The sequence below is a fragment of the Argiope bruennichi genome, chromosome 10 (assembly GCF_947563725.1).
Source record: "Argiope bruennichi chromosome 10, qqArgBrue1.1, whole genome shotgun sequence".
Taxonomy (NCBI): Eukaryota; Metazoa; Arthropoda; class Arachnida; order Araneae; family Araneidae; genus Argiope; species Argiope bruennichi.
This window is the reverse complement of record NC_079160.1, coordinates 122542325-122558023: the sequence shown is the minus strand read 5'-3', so window position 1 is coordinate 122558023 and position 15699 is coordinate 122542325. Positions and strand designations below refer to the sequence as shown.

At 30.4% G+C, this 15699-nt stretch overlaps 1 protein-coding gene across 4 annotated transcripts in view; it reads right to left on the bottom strand.

Annotated features, from left to right (window-relative positions):
• LOC129989459 (protein phosphatase 1 regulatory subunit 42-like) overlaps nt 1–15699 on the bottom strand; it is a 76787-nt gene that overhangs the window by 16946 nt on the left and 44142 nt on the right. The window contains exons 1-3 of one of the 4 annotated variants that reach the window (XM_056098010.1): nt 10753–11463; nt 3390–3550; nt 1257–1423 (exon numbers count right to left, since the gene is read on the bottom strand). In XM_056098010.1, coding sequence (XP_055953985.1) covers nt 1257–1423; nt 3390–3550; nt 10753–10852 — 428 coding nt within the window. In that variant the 5' untranslated portion in view covers nt 10853–11463. Of the gene's footprint in view, nt 1–1256; nt 1424–3389; nt 4834–10752; nt 11464–15699 lie in introns of those variants that run through there. The other 3 variants (XM_056098011.1, XM_056098012.1, XM_056098009.1) reach the window with 3 other exon arrangements.

The following is a 15699-nucleotide window of genomic DNA, read 5'->3' as shown; positions in this document are numbered from 1 at the left end:
TAAAATGCTTCATTTTTGTTCAGTTATTTAGATTCCCGGTATTGTCACTGTAATAAATATTGTCATTAGGTATTTTATCAATAGATTAAAATTGAATTAAAAGAATTTTAAAATAAAAGTATTTTAAAAAATATTCTACATCGGCTACAGAGGTCAGTTGATGCGCATTATTGGATACTTATGTATTTCTCTTTTCTTTTTAGAAAGTATTTTTCACGTCTACATTAACTGCTATATTAGTATGATAAAAAGCCTTATTTTTAGATGTCTGATTTTGCTAGTTTTATTTTAGATTTATTTGAGACTGGTTTGGAAAATACTTTAAATGAATGAAGTGACTTAAATCGATTTTACGTTCTCGTATACGTAGTATAGAGAAAGTATATTAATTGTAAAAAAATTTGAACTCGAGATTTTGAACGAATCTGCATATTTTAGATCTCTCTGAGTTCGAAAAAACACATTTTTGGAAAACGTTCCGTCTGTCTGTCTATGACAAAAAGGATTTGGCTTTGACGTTTGAAATTTGGTCTTTACACCAAATTTGCAGACTTCTATCAAATTTTGAACAAAATCTGTTGAGTGCAAGTTTGTGTTTCTGATTGTTCGAATATAAGTTAATAAGATAACTAGAAAGAGAGCTAGATAGATAAAATTCGGTGCATAGATTTAACATCTATAATGTAGAAGCCTGACACATTTTGAGTCAAATCCAACAACGGGTTTATTGTTTGTCTGTCTGTCTGTCATTTCAGACACATGTAAATGCGACTATTATTCAAAATAATAAATAATTCAAAAACGTATTGACTTAAATATATTAAATTTGGTATGGGATTTTGCGACTACATGTGCAGTTTCCTGTCGTATCTTTGTTTCAATCGATTTAGAAAAACGTTTCTGAAAAACAAATTTGGTTTTCGTATATTGTTAACCACAAGTGAGTGATTAATCACCAGAAAACTCGCCAAGGATGACACGATAGATACAACAAAAAAGCTAATTTGACGCCAAAGTTAATATTTCGTAAAATGCCATGTAAGGCGTTTTCTGGCATGGCAAGTGTATTAGAGAACAGCGAGGAAGTTTTGGGGAGACTACTAAAATCTGGTTAAAATAGTAAAAATTTGCAAAATATTTGAGATTCTGTTGAATCTATACTGATTTGTAAAATACGTTGAGACGAATTATCACACCTTTTTATTACGTTATGTTACAATTTTTGCAACATCTCTTTATATAGGAATCATACTTACAGAACGGTGAGCTGACAGAGCGAATCCAAATTCTCTATTCGTCTGACAAAATTCTTGTGCAGATAGAGACAGTTGAGGTGAACTAAATCTTCTAAGTTCTCGATCTTTTCGATCTTGTTGTCGTAAAGGTACAAAGCTCTGAGATTTCGGCAGGAATGAAGATTTTCCTGAAACGACCAGAAGCATTTTTATATTCAAAGAACTGCAATAAATTTTTTGCAAAAAGCACATTTTTCTCAAAAAGTTATAAAGAAATGATGCTCCCTTTCTCTTAGATTATTAATTATGCATAGAGAATCTGGTAAATGAGATGACAAACTCAGAAAGATCCTAACAGACATAAAGGAAATTGGTACAATAAGGTTTTAAAGGCAACTAAAGAGCGGCAAAAAAATTCGCCAGATTATAAAAATATACTCAAGTGCATTATTATTTATCATGAAAAATTTTGAACGCGCGAATCACAAGCTATATTTGGGATAACAGCCTTTATCACTATATCCCTCACTGTTTATATTCGAGTTCACATGCTATATAATTTGATGATTAAAATGGCCAAATTGGCGAAATTTTTTCTTGGTGCTTTTTGGTTGCCTTTACAATCGACAAATATTAGAAAATCAAACATGATGATGGAAAAATGATGTTTCAAACGATTCTGAGTCCGTGAAAATACTGAAAATAAACTCTGATATCACATGGGACGAACAAAAGTAGTTGTAAATTTCTAATTGTTTTTAATAATCTATTTATGATGCCTAATGCAGAACTATAAAGGGAAGTAGAGAATGCATTCGGAAAATCGAAGGTGCGACAATCACTCTGTTAATAGAAAAAGTATTCCTAGTCGCACCTGAAGACACTTAAGATCCTATTGAAGTCTACCATTGTAATGATGATCTGTGCTATTAAACCTCAGTCTTCATAAAAATGAATGATGCAGGAATAAAGAAATTCAATGGATTAAGATCCGAATGACGTATTTGAGCTACTTACATCAAGAGATTACACGCTAATTCAGCGATGCCATAAATCGACATCTGTCTTTTATCTGCTCTGAAATCAGAATCTTTCTGGCTTTTTCGCAGAGCTCAGCATAGTTTGTAACGTCATGCTTTTCTTTAACTTTTGTTTGCTTTTAATAACCTTCTGAATTTGTCACAATACCCTGTATTTAACGGATCATTAATTGTCTTCCAAAAGTTTTAGAAGTCTGTGTCGATAAATATAATGTTAGAACTTGTTCATAAGTGATCAAAAGTTATCAAGTTTAAATTTGAGATTTTATAAAATTCTGAGATCAGGTTCTATTTTTTTAACTGATGTTATTGAAACCAGGTGTTTGAATAAAATAAAGGAGATTTCTAATTTCATTTTTACTTATTTATTGCATATAATTGAAATCTGCTATCGCATTAGAAGATTGGAACAAATAACATTATTATTTTTTAAAGTCATTGTTTGTCTTAATTAATTTAAGTCATTAACCAGTTTTTGAAACAATTACATGACTATCAGATTAAGCATGCGTCGATATTTAAAAAAACAATGTTTTTTTTTTTTTTTTTTCTTTTATGTGAAAATCGGTTGAACTCCAAAACATTTTCTCGAGGCAAGATTTTTTTTTTTTTTAATTCAGTTTAAACTATTGTGTTACGCAATCGTCAACTTTTAGAAAAGCGATCCCCCCCCCCATCTCAAAATCATTCCAGCTCCAAAACGTTTTTTTGCCACCTAAAAGAATTTTAAAATTTAAATACATATACATATAACTTTCGATATATCGCCTCACTATTTCGCATTCATTCCATTTTCTTCTCTGTGCTCTGGGCAATAACTTCTTACTACCCCGCCTTTATTGACTAGGCAAGAGAATCGGGTACATGGCGGACATTAAGAGTGAAAAATTGATGTCTCAAGAGCGATAAAGCGCCAATTTTCTGCCCGTGCATTTTGAGGCTTCAAAAACCCCAAACATGTTCTCACATAATAAAATACCTTTTGTTTTTATCAATTCGGCGTCATCACTCTAATAATTTTTGATAATTCACTAAATTACTAGAATCAACATTATTAGTATTATTAATCCCTCGAAATCATCTATATGGAAAATGGCGTTGAAAATTTGCTCACAATCTTTTTAATATATTGCTCTTGCAGGTAGAGGTGCGTGATTCGGTCCATGATGTCTCCGCCTCCCTGCACCGGCAGGAGATTCTTAGATGAGCACCTTTGGATGAGCTCCGTGTTGATCTTCATCTTCCGCTTCTCCTTAGATCTCATGCATCTGGTGCCTGAAAAGACACAGAACATGATAAACTTCTTCATATATATGAATATTGTAAATGCCAACAAACTGAACCCCGAGAGTGTCACTTCCAGTTTACGAGGTATAGTGAAAGTATCGGAATCGTCAAAAGAGAGGGGGGGGGGAAGCGAAAAGAAAAACGTGCTGGAGATTTTTGACGAATCTCCACGTTGTAGACTTCCTTGAGTTCGAAAACCACATTTTCGGAAAATGTCTACCTGTCTGTCTATACGCATAATTCAAAAAAGCTTTGAGATAGACGGATGAAATTTGGTCTTCACACTAATTTTATAGATTTCTATCAAATTCTGAGCAAAATCCGTTTTTATTAAGTTTGTATGTCTGTAAAACGAAGAGATTTAATACATAAAATTCGCTATACAGATATACCATATACATTGTAGGCACCTGTCAAATTTCGACCCAAATCCAACAAGGGGATGAATGTCTGTAGGCGTGTAGTTTCAAAAACATGTAAGCGCGATCATTCAAAAACGCAGTGACTTAAATGTTTCAAATTTAGTATCTGATTTTGAGACTACATGTGCAATTTTGTGTCAAATTTTTGTTTCAATCGGTTTGAAATACAAATTCGGTTTTCGTATATTGTTAACCGCATGCCAGGGATTAATCTCCAAAAAACTCACCAAGGATGAGAGGAAAGATTCAGTAACTCAAAAACACAATGACTTAAATATATAGAGTTATAATCGGAAAGTTACTGAATATGACTCAGAACATCGATGGCCTTTATAAACATATAAAACATCTGTTGGCTCAAACTACATAAAATAGTATTCTTTACTTCATTTAGACAGTTTTTACTCTTAAATGTATGCACTTAATACTAAATGTCTAGAATTAAGTGCTGGGACTCGATGAGAGTGTATGCATATACACAACATGTAAGTCTTAAATATAACAGAATTATTGAATTAATAATATAGATATTGTAAAAAAAATTACAGAAACCCCTTTCTTGCACTTATCTTTCTAGCAAATATTTTGTACTAGTTTATTTAATTTCTTACAGACACATACTGAAAATGACACTTTTCTATGTTTCATTTACTTATAGTAAGAGTTAACTTCATTTTCAATTTGAGGTTTTGTCAATGACACAACGATACGTTGATAATAGTTAATCTTTCTCATACAGTACAATGTGGTCGTGCACGTTATATTTGATCTTTATTCTGTGTGAAATAAATAGTTAGAAAATATGTTAAAATATTTTTAAAAAATTGATTAAGAATAGAAAGTTAATTTCTATGTCAACAAACTGGTATGCTTGGAAAGGTAATTTTTTGAATTTTAATATGAATTAAAAATTACTTTCCAACTATAATATTTTCGAATGTTATCGAGAAAAAACGTCAAAATGTCTCTTCATTTTTAATTAATTAAAATTTTTAAAAATGTCTCCTAGGTGCACATTTTTACCTTCCAAAGTATATGTGTCGCATGTTTGGTAATTCTGTGTCTAGCTTATAGAGCGTCAACACGCAGACATACACCATCTTAATTGTAAGTAAAAATAAAAATTATAGTTTATTGGAACTAATTGTTGTTCCTTCAGAAATAATAATAAGCATATAAGTAATAGTTAATTCTGTGGCATCACTTGCCACCAAATTAAACTGCCATAAAATGTAATGTAGCCACAATAGAGTAGATTATTTTCGGAATGTAAAGTTGAAATTGAAAACGTTTAGATTACGAAAATTAAACATAACAGAAGACAGGTATCACTGGATAAGGCTGTTGTGAATATTTAAACTGGACTGGAATTTCATAGATTTGAATCTACAAAATACTAGGGATTCCCACACAAAGCAATGGGATAGTCTTCGAGCAGTAAGATATCACGATATACAGAACATGTATTATTGGACGAATTTTGGTTATTTCAAATATATTTTTTATTCGTAATTGCTTATGAATCGTTACTTTTTTAAAGAGGCATTTCATGGCTTATATAGAAACAACAGACAAGTATTTACTTTTGCTTTTCTAAACAAAAAAAATCTAAAACCTTAATATGTTACATTTATTTTACTAATGAGGCATTTTTCTATCAAGCTGCAAGAGAACAAGCCACGATTTCTTTGTCTAGTTGTATGAAAAGACAGATGTGAAGAGGCAAGAAGGTCAATAATGTCATGCTGTCACATTTAAAAATTGAGAGAGTTGAAAAGATAAACAATACTGTAAAGCAGTTACAGTTAAATATTAAATGTTTTTTAAATTACAAATCTGAATTGAATCGATTGGAATTATTTATCGAACGAAGTCTGTTCTTTGAATCCTTACTGTTATTTTATTTTGAAGTCTGAAATCAAGAATTCCTACGAATCGGCTGCTCTAATCTGTGAAGTGGAAAATATTCGTATACTTTCAAAACTGTTAAATAAAGCAGTATAGGCGGGGATTGAATTTGAATATAAAATCCAGTATTTTTCCATAACATCACCACGTGATTTTTCTCGTATCTCTTGGAGCAAAGTCGATTTTATTTTCTTAATAAAAATGAAAATGCAAGAAAATAGAAATAAAAAACACGAAAGTGATCATATGTCGAAAAGTTTTTGAAAAAATAATGCAGTTATCTGTCATTTTTCAGTCAATCATGTAGTTAGTTATCTGTCACTTTTTTATTTTATCATCTTGGTGACATTTAAAAAATTGTTTGGCTTCGATTTTGCATGAATTGTGAAATAAAAATTTGAATCAAACAAATTCAAACGTCTGGAGAGCAGATGCATTTTATTAAAATGATAAATTCAGAAATTTGTTCATAAACAAGTGAAAAAAAAACAGTAATATTTTTTTTTCTGAATTCTTTTAAAAAACAAAGATAAAATATTATTACTTAAAATAATTGTATATAAAGAATTTAAATTTAAATTTAATTTTATTTTTAAATGAATAACTAAGTTTTATTGGTTTTAACTTTTCAGTTTGTTTTATTTTTAAATTCGTGCAGTAGGTGTGCCATTCAATATCACAGCAGATTAAATGAAGAATTACTTGGCGGCTTGGCTTCCTTGGTAGTATGAAGGAGTATATGAAAAGAGACTTAATGTGCGATCGCTAAAGCGAACTGAAAATTTTAACTTAGATATGAGGAACCTAAATATAATCGTTTACTTCCAACCTGCCGAGAAAAATTTTATTCTGTAATGTAACCAACAGCAAGATTCAAGGTATAGTTTTAATATTAAAAATCTGCATTAAATAATTGTTTTAAGTTTTGAAAACTTTATTTTAATACCATTTAAATATTTTAACTAGACTTAAGATTAATGTAAGGCTGCCAAAGTTGAATTATTTTGGGTCTATTTCTTGCCTAATGTAGCCGTAATTTTCTGTAAATTACGGCTACATTATGTAAATGTAGCCGTAATTTTCAATGTAGTTGTAAATTTTTTATTGCAACTCTAAAAGCCGTTTATTACCATTTCTGGTAGCTATCCAAGATTCTGAAATTTTGGCGAGTTTTTGAACGATTGGCGGAATTTAGAAGGGATTGGCAAGAAATTTTAAATTAATTTCACCTAGATTTCAGCAAATATTTGCATTTAAAATTGTAGTATCTCTAACACAAAGCCAAAAACATGACTGATGCCGATGTGATAACTGCTTAAGGGGCTTATCACCATGGCGAAGTTCATGAAATGAATTACAGACTTCGCACATTATGGTGATTTTATTTTAAATTCCACTAGTTAAGTAAAGAAATATAGTTTTTAGGTCAAATAAAGCTAAGATTGTATATTTACCTTTAGGTATATTTGAATGTAACATTTTTTAACGCTTCCTTTTCGACAAATAATTTTTATACAATTTGCAAAGTATGTAAAACCATTCCTCCTGCCTGCTAAAAGACGATTTTATTTTGAAAAACAAAAATAAAAGTATATATTTATTAGCTATTTAAAATGCATTTCATTTTACTTTACAAGATTACAACTTCAGCTCGTGGAGACTGTAAAATCAAATCTAATCAAAAAATAAAGTTATGAAAGAAACTTCACTTAGATACTTGCAGAGATTCCATTATCACGCTTATTTCAGTATAATATATAGGATTATTTCATTGATAAATGTCAAGCTCGAAACTCTCTACATGAATCTAGAACTATCTAATTTGGTAGATTCTTATATATTGGATAGAAGATGCTCATTAAGAAAGGCTTTTATAAATGTTTTTAATTAAAAAAATTAATAATATTTAAATGTTTCCCTCAATATCTTCGGAGTATATTACAGGATAAAATCATTTTTATACAGTTTCAAAATTTTAAAAACTTTCTGGTGATACTAACTTTATTCGCTTGCCAGTTTTTCATTAATATGAATGAATTTCCAAAATTTTCTGTGATAATAATTTTTAGCATGATTTTCCCTCATTGACTGTCTAAACAGGAAACAGAATTATAAATAGTCAATATGAATATTTTAATACCTTTCGTCTGACTGAGTAATAATATATACTGCATTTTTTACAATTGAGTACAAGCTAATATTTTAAAATATTTAAAAACATTTTAATATGCACAACATGCATTTTTCAGCATCTTTACACTGATATTCTTTTTGTAAATTGCTCAATATAAAATTCATTACACACTAAGTGCAACCAAGAACGTAGCTGAGGGGGAATGAGACAAGTTAAACACCCCTTTCGCGCAGATTTTCCTTCGAGTCGACATTTTGTTCATCAACTGGCAACACATATTTTATTCTGCACACCGACGATTATAAACAATTACATTTTGGTAAATATAATTGCAATTCAAAAAAAAAAAAAAAGAACTAGTGAAATTTTATTTCTGAAGTTGGTATTTCTTCAAAATGTATACTGACATGAAATAATTTAATTATCAGAGGAAAAACATATCACTTTTGCGAAATCGATTAAATATATTAGCTCTGTGGAAGAATGTCGATTTTGCTTCATATGAATGCGACGTTTGTACATTGCCACTCATGGATTAAAAAAATGTTTTAATTATATGCAGATAAGAAAAGAGTTTAACCTATTGTTTTAAATAACTACAATTTCTTTAGGGTCGCTTATATCAGATCACTTAATCAATGCAGTTAATCCGCAAATGATGATGATGTTGCTAAAAACAACTAATTGCCTAAACGTTCGTAATTTTGATGAAGAAGCAAACGCTGATTTAAAAAAAAATCAGGCTAACTGCCCTTTTAATCAGAAAAAAAAAATCAAAATTATATCATGCATAATTTTCAACGAACAAACGTAAGTTTTATTGCCTTTTTAGACTATAACTATTTTTTCGAATTGTATATGAATTACTTGATGTGCTAAAATAAGAGAAGTTGGTCGATACAAATGCAAAAGAAATTATGGATTCAATGAAAATGTTAATGATGGAAATAATAACACATCGCTTGGTCGCTTATTGATGCCTTTAACTCAAATCTTAAAAAGCTTTTTTTTCGGAAGCATTTTATTTTTTTTAATGTCAGAAAACAAAAATTTCATCTATGCTATCCATTCTGTTACAGCTAAGTGGAACGTTTTTAACTCATATGTGTCAATAATTAAACTTTTCTTTCTCTGACTTATTAAAATTTCTTTAAAATATTGCCTGTAATTCGAATATATTTTTGTTAATTTATTAATTAAACTAAAAATTATATTCAGACCTTAATTGCTTTAATTATTTATACGTATACATCCTTTGTGCTTTTCGATGATTAGCCCCAATAGGCAATTTAAACTTTCAAAATCAAGTTTTAATTAATCTATACAAGCAGTTTTTAAACAACTAATATGACAACAAACTGAAATAACCGAAGTGTTTTTTAATATTACATTTGATCAAACAGATTTCTTAAGATTATTGCTCTAATTTTTTTAATCTCAAAATTTTGAGTTTGTTGACTCGTGAACCAGTAAGTTAATTGGAAAATAATATGGAATACTTTAATCTGGGTTCAAATTTGAAAACACGAAAAAAAAATCTTTAAATAAATTTTTGAGATTTAATTGACAAATTTTAATTTTAACGCTTAAACTACCTCGAATGGTTCATTGACCGTTTTTATATCGGTGAAATTTCAGTATATTTACTATTAATTAATTATTATAGAGAACATCACGCTTATAAATTGAATAAAAGAACAAAACTAGATTAAAGCATACAAAATTTTGAAACCTTAGAGAAACTGCGGGGCATAGGCAGTTGCCTACTTTGTCTATTTGATAATGCAGCCTTGAGTACAAATAAACAAAAGGGCTTAATGCAATTAAATAATGTCCTTTCGACATGCTTATGTGCATAAATAACAAATGCATAATCTAATCTAATGTAAGCCAGTTTCTTTAAGCCATCAAACAAGATCTTCTACAGTAATTTGATTTTTAAGCGAATTGAAAGTATCAAGAAACGTAAATATTTCCATTTTGAAAATGGTACAATAAATAATAGATAAAAATTTCTGTCTCATTTTCATTAACTATATATGATTGGATGAATTTGACAATTTTTAGAGCTTAGTGCATAATCTGGCCGCTTAATCATTAATTAAATAAAAGTTGATTAGAATGAAAAAATTTCTGTTCAAAACAATATAGAAGTTAATTGATTGTGATCATAAGAACACACATTCTCGATGATAAGCATTTCAGAAGTGGAGAATCGAACACCGAGGAATAAAAACAAGGAACATTGAAAAGAAATGACGCATTTATAAAAATTACCATTATTTTATCTAATATCCAAACTCTTTTTATCTTTTATGTTGAAATTATAATTTGGAGGCAAGATAATTGTAATATCAATTAGCAATCCAATACAATTTATTTGTTGTAATCAATATTTATAAAGGCTTTTGTTTAATTATTATACAGCAACAGCTAAATTATGTTCGTATTAGCGATTTTTCATCTATTTTTAATTATTGTTACATCACTTTTGGGTCATTTATTTCCTTTCGTATTTTGAGATACAGATCACCGGGATTTGTCTTTCTTATCACCACGAATTTTTTGTCTATAGGGATTCGAATAGGTGGCCGCCTAGCACATAAATCAATCTGTCTAAAATACACACAAAACATGCATTTATTCTCTTCAGTAATATCAGTTAATATAAGTCAATAATTAGTTGAAAACAGATAACTCAATAAAATCAAATTCCAAAAACTCACCTCTTTTTCCAGGTTTAAGGAAACGTTTTTCCATCTCATACTGGCAGTGAAGAAATCTGTAGAGTAATTTCCCCCGAAAATGTTTCCATTCGGTTGCCATGGGCAACGGTGACCGGCTGGCACCTCGCCTAGAAGCGCTTTTTTCAAACCTCCTCGCTGTCCGAGCCACTCATAACTAATTCAAGCGTGATAGCCAGCCGTTACTTACTTGTCCACAACATGCCCGATCCGACAATTTCTCATTCGAAAATCTAAATGCGTTTCGAATTTTCGGAATTCGGCTTCCGGAATTTGCAAGGGTTGAATAAGTATCTTTGGCGAAGAGGGCAGTAAAAGAGGCGATCTCGCTTTTATGGCTCGTTTCTGCATCTTCGACCGGGAGTTTCGAGCATTGCGGAAGGTTTTTGCTCCAGATAATGTTTCCTGCATTTATGCGACGAAATGGAATAGTCATTAACTGCTGCTGTAGAAACTGGAACTGTTGAATAAAAAGGAAGTTTTACCTTTCCGTACTTTTAAATGCAGTTTTTTAGATGTTTTTTTGGAGGACCTTCATTATTATGCAATTAGATACTTTAATACGGTTTTTCGGCAAAAAGTATTTTTCCAACATAAATATAAAATGACTGCTCCTCAACTTCATATTGAAACAAAATAGTATTGGAGTGAGTAAAGTATGCCGTGATACAGCATATTGTAAAAAATCTTTAATTAAATTCTTAAGGTATCCGACTAGGTTCTAAAGATGCTTTTACCAGAATTTTTTTTTTTTTATGATTTGAAAATAAAGTCCAAACTTTGCAGATTCTAAAACAGACCTTGTTTTTAATATATGTAAGATAGAATTTAGATACGGTAGTTTCAATAATACACTACAAATAAAAATGAAATCAGAAAGTGGTACATTTTACAGAAAATGAGTGATTTGTTTTATTTTTACCGTAAAATTCACTCAAATAATATTTGACATGTTCATATTCACTCTCTGCCTACTCAACCGTAATTTGCTAATTTCTATTAAAAAAGCGCGAATACTACATTTATTTCCAGCGCATTAGGGTGAAGTTTTTTACAAGTAGAAATTTAAACGCATTTTTTAGAGAATGAATATTTCACAGTGATTGATTCACGGAAAACATGATATCTCAAAATCATTTCAATAAAATTTCATGACATTTCGGGCATGCATACAAAATTTTTGAGGGTGTGAAAGACCACGGCTTTTAAGATGGTTTTATTGAGACATGTTTTACAGGCACTTTAAGTTCAATACATAGACACGTTTTGACAAAAAATTCATGAACGGCAACTTTAAATGCTCATAAAATTTTTATTTATTAAAATAATTTTTATCTTGTGGTATGTTACATTTTATATAGTTTGAGCTACATATAGGTGAAATAAAATATTTCTTTTGTTTTTTTTTAAATTACTTTCTTTTCCCGAACATTGAAATTTTGCTAAATTTTTATTAAGTGAGCAGTTTTTTTTCAAAACTAAAGGCAATGAGTGTATTTTTTCTTCTTTTAATAGTGAGTGACGTTTCAAGTCTGTTTTAGCTATTTGATATAATGAAAAAAATTTTATGTATCATTTTTTAAAAATTCGTCTCCGAACCAAGTCGGATACCTTAAAAAGAATTTTTGAAATATGGTGAAGTAGAAATAATATTTCGTGCAATTATATTATGGAAAGTCATAGCAAAAATAAACAAAACTTCACTTAATTTTTAAATAATTAAAAACAAACGCTCTGAGACGCATATTTCCATCCTCTAGATATATTTGTCAAATAATCTGCTCTGTAGAGCACCACGAGACTGTCGGAAAGGCACGCATTTGTTTTCATAGATAATTTATAACAGTGATAAACAAAATAATTCGGATTTTTTTTAATTCAACGGAAATTTTGCATTATTCATGTAAGCTAAATTAAGGCACATGAGCGTGTTATTTCAATCAAGCGGAGGTTTCTTTCATACTGATCTCTTTGCTATTTTGTATTCTTCAGTATGAATTTACCATTTCCACGAAATACCAAATTTTGTCCAGCGAAATCAGATCCACGAAAACTGTGATTTTACAAACGTGCCTTGACTATTAAAAACTGCATAAATGTCGGTTAAAATGAGCTTTTAACAGTGCTTCTCTTCTGAAATTAGATTGAGTAGTTATTGCTCTAATTCATATAAAAACAGCAGCAAACACTTCAATGCATCATGTAGCCATTTGGTTACACATTTTTATTTCCATTTATAAGCTTCAGATGACGGTTGTAGAAGACGATAACAATGAGTGATTAGAAATCTTTCTTTTAAACGAGTTCTGATAAGCATTTGCAGAAAACACCGATATATGACAAGAGCGGAACTAGAATTAGATTTAAACTGGGAATTTAGAAAAATACCAAGGTGTCCGTTGTGCGAAAAACTCTACCATTAAAAATACTATCAAAATATTTTATTTCCATTGTAAAAAATATATTGGTAAAAAGGAACTTTTATTTTTATTGCAGAATTGTTATAACGTGATTGATATCCCTGAGATATTGTTTAAATCACAATGAACCCAATTGGCATATTTCAATTGTTTTCTTAAAATTTCACCAGAAAAAATAAACTAAACTAAAATTTTCTTCGTAAATTTTCTAAATTATATGCAGCAATTCAAAACACATGTATTTTTCTCGTAAAAAGAACGTCATGCATTCTAGTATTAAATAATGATGATTAAATTTGTTGAAAAACACCTTACCACAACAATTGTTTGTTCTAATTCTTTTCACAAAAAAAGCAAATTTCGAATAGACAAATTAGAAAGAATTGAGAAAAATTTTACCAATTATTCGGATACAAGTTGAAAGCCATCGTAGAAAAGGTACATATCTTTTGAAGCTTCTTGTTGGAATTTCATCGATAAATCTTGACTCTATGAATGTTGTATTTCTTATACAGGGTGTTTAGGCAGCATTGCTAAAAATTTCTATGAAGGTTTGGGTACCCCTAGACCAGGAGTCGGCAACATGGGGCTCTTTTGATGTAAAGTTGCGGTTCTCCAGTTCTATACGAAAAATAGAACGGGAGATAATTTATTATCAAAACCCTTAAAAATAAGAAAATATATTTTTAAGTACCTAATCTCTCAACAGATTATATTTAACATAATCGTTAATTACAAATCGCTACGCTTGACATGACCATAATGAGATAAATTTGAACTATTGTTTTTTTCTTAGAGATGAGACTCCGTGACCATGTTTGTCTTTCAGCCAATTGCATTTCATTCATGTCTCACCCAAACAGCCACCGTCTAGAGTCTAGACATGTCTAGACTCTAGACGTGTTGTCAGTCAGTTATCTTCGGATAACGCGGTCGACCTTACATTGCATGTTTGTAAATTTAATCGATTGCGATTTTTGCTTGTCTATTCGCTTGTTGTTTCAAGAAAAATACGATTTAGAAGCGAATTATCTTCTCAAAGGTATGTACTAATATAATATAATTAAATCAGTAACAGAATTAATTGTATTACGTATCTAAGCATCGTATTAATAATGGTAAAGTATCTTCTTTTCTCTTTTAAAGTATCGAAGTAATAATGGCAAATAAATTATTTGCTGTTTTATTCAATCAGGACTGGACGGAGTCGTTTGCATTCATATGCAACACAGATAGCCTCCCGACTTGTCTCATTTGCCATGAAAAACTCACACACAATAAAAAGTCAAATTTGGAGAGTCCCACTAACCACCGTTCGACGAAGACTTTTCGCGCACCCGCGCTCGCTAACTATTGTAAGTTGTTTCAGTCACATAATGCACTTTTTTTAGATTTCTAACGTCCTCCTGGAGGAAATTATCTAACTTTCATATCTCCATGTTTTAATCCATTTCCTATTTCCCTGTAAATACTCCCCCGGCAACTTTTCCCTTTAACTTTAAATAAATTATTTTATTTTTAAGAAGTCTCTTCATCCTTTGTTTGCATTATTTTGATCTTAGTTGTGAAACGAAACCCTACATATTAAAAGACATACATATTACATATTAAAAGACCCATAGACGCCTCGCCACTAAAACCCCGCTATCTGAAAAGTCTAACTTTTTTTAGGGAGATTTGGTTAGACTCCCACAGAAATAATTGAGAGCTCGCCCGGGATTGATTTAAAATTTTCTTTAAATATGGATCGGAATTAAAAATTAGTCTGATTAATTTGAATTCCGAGCCCTTTTAATTTTTTTTTTTTTTGACTTAATGCCTAAAATGAAAAAGCTGACTGAAATGTAAACGCGCGGCTTGTCTCTCAATACTAACAATAACTGCGCATTCTTGTTCAAGTGGAGTCATCTTGTCGTTCAAATTCTTCTGAAAACCCCTCCTGAGAGTCCATTAGTTTCATCTCCAGAGTATATACATCCAATATACTTCAGAAGTTCTTCTTTCAATAGCGGCGATCAGCAGTGTCTCCGTCGATCTCCAAGGGGAATTAATAACTAAAATATCTTAAAACGTTTACAACAGCACCAGTGAGAGATCGCTATATCAAGTACTGTGTTTTTGTTGTTTTCATTAAAAGAAAAATCTGTAAGAAAGACTTCAGAAGAATTTCAGAGCCGCAGTGTTGTTGTTTATAAAATTGGTTTTAGCTGAGTAAAAGGAATATTTAAGTCGTCTTATTTGTATATTTTCATTTAAAAACGAATTGGTTTATTGTATTCTATATGTTTCTTGTTTGGCACTCGCTAAATCTGCAAAGATATGCAATTTCGTTTCTGTTGCGTCATTGACCTTCGCTGACGCTTCTTAGCTCGTTAAGAATTCATTTATCTGTCGCTCTCAAAGGATTTAGTCTAAACAAAAGTTGATCGAAGCTCGAAGTATTTAGATTAAGTTTAAAAGGTTTCGCAAAATAATTTCTCGATCACTGATCTGTTTTTACATATTTTAT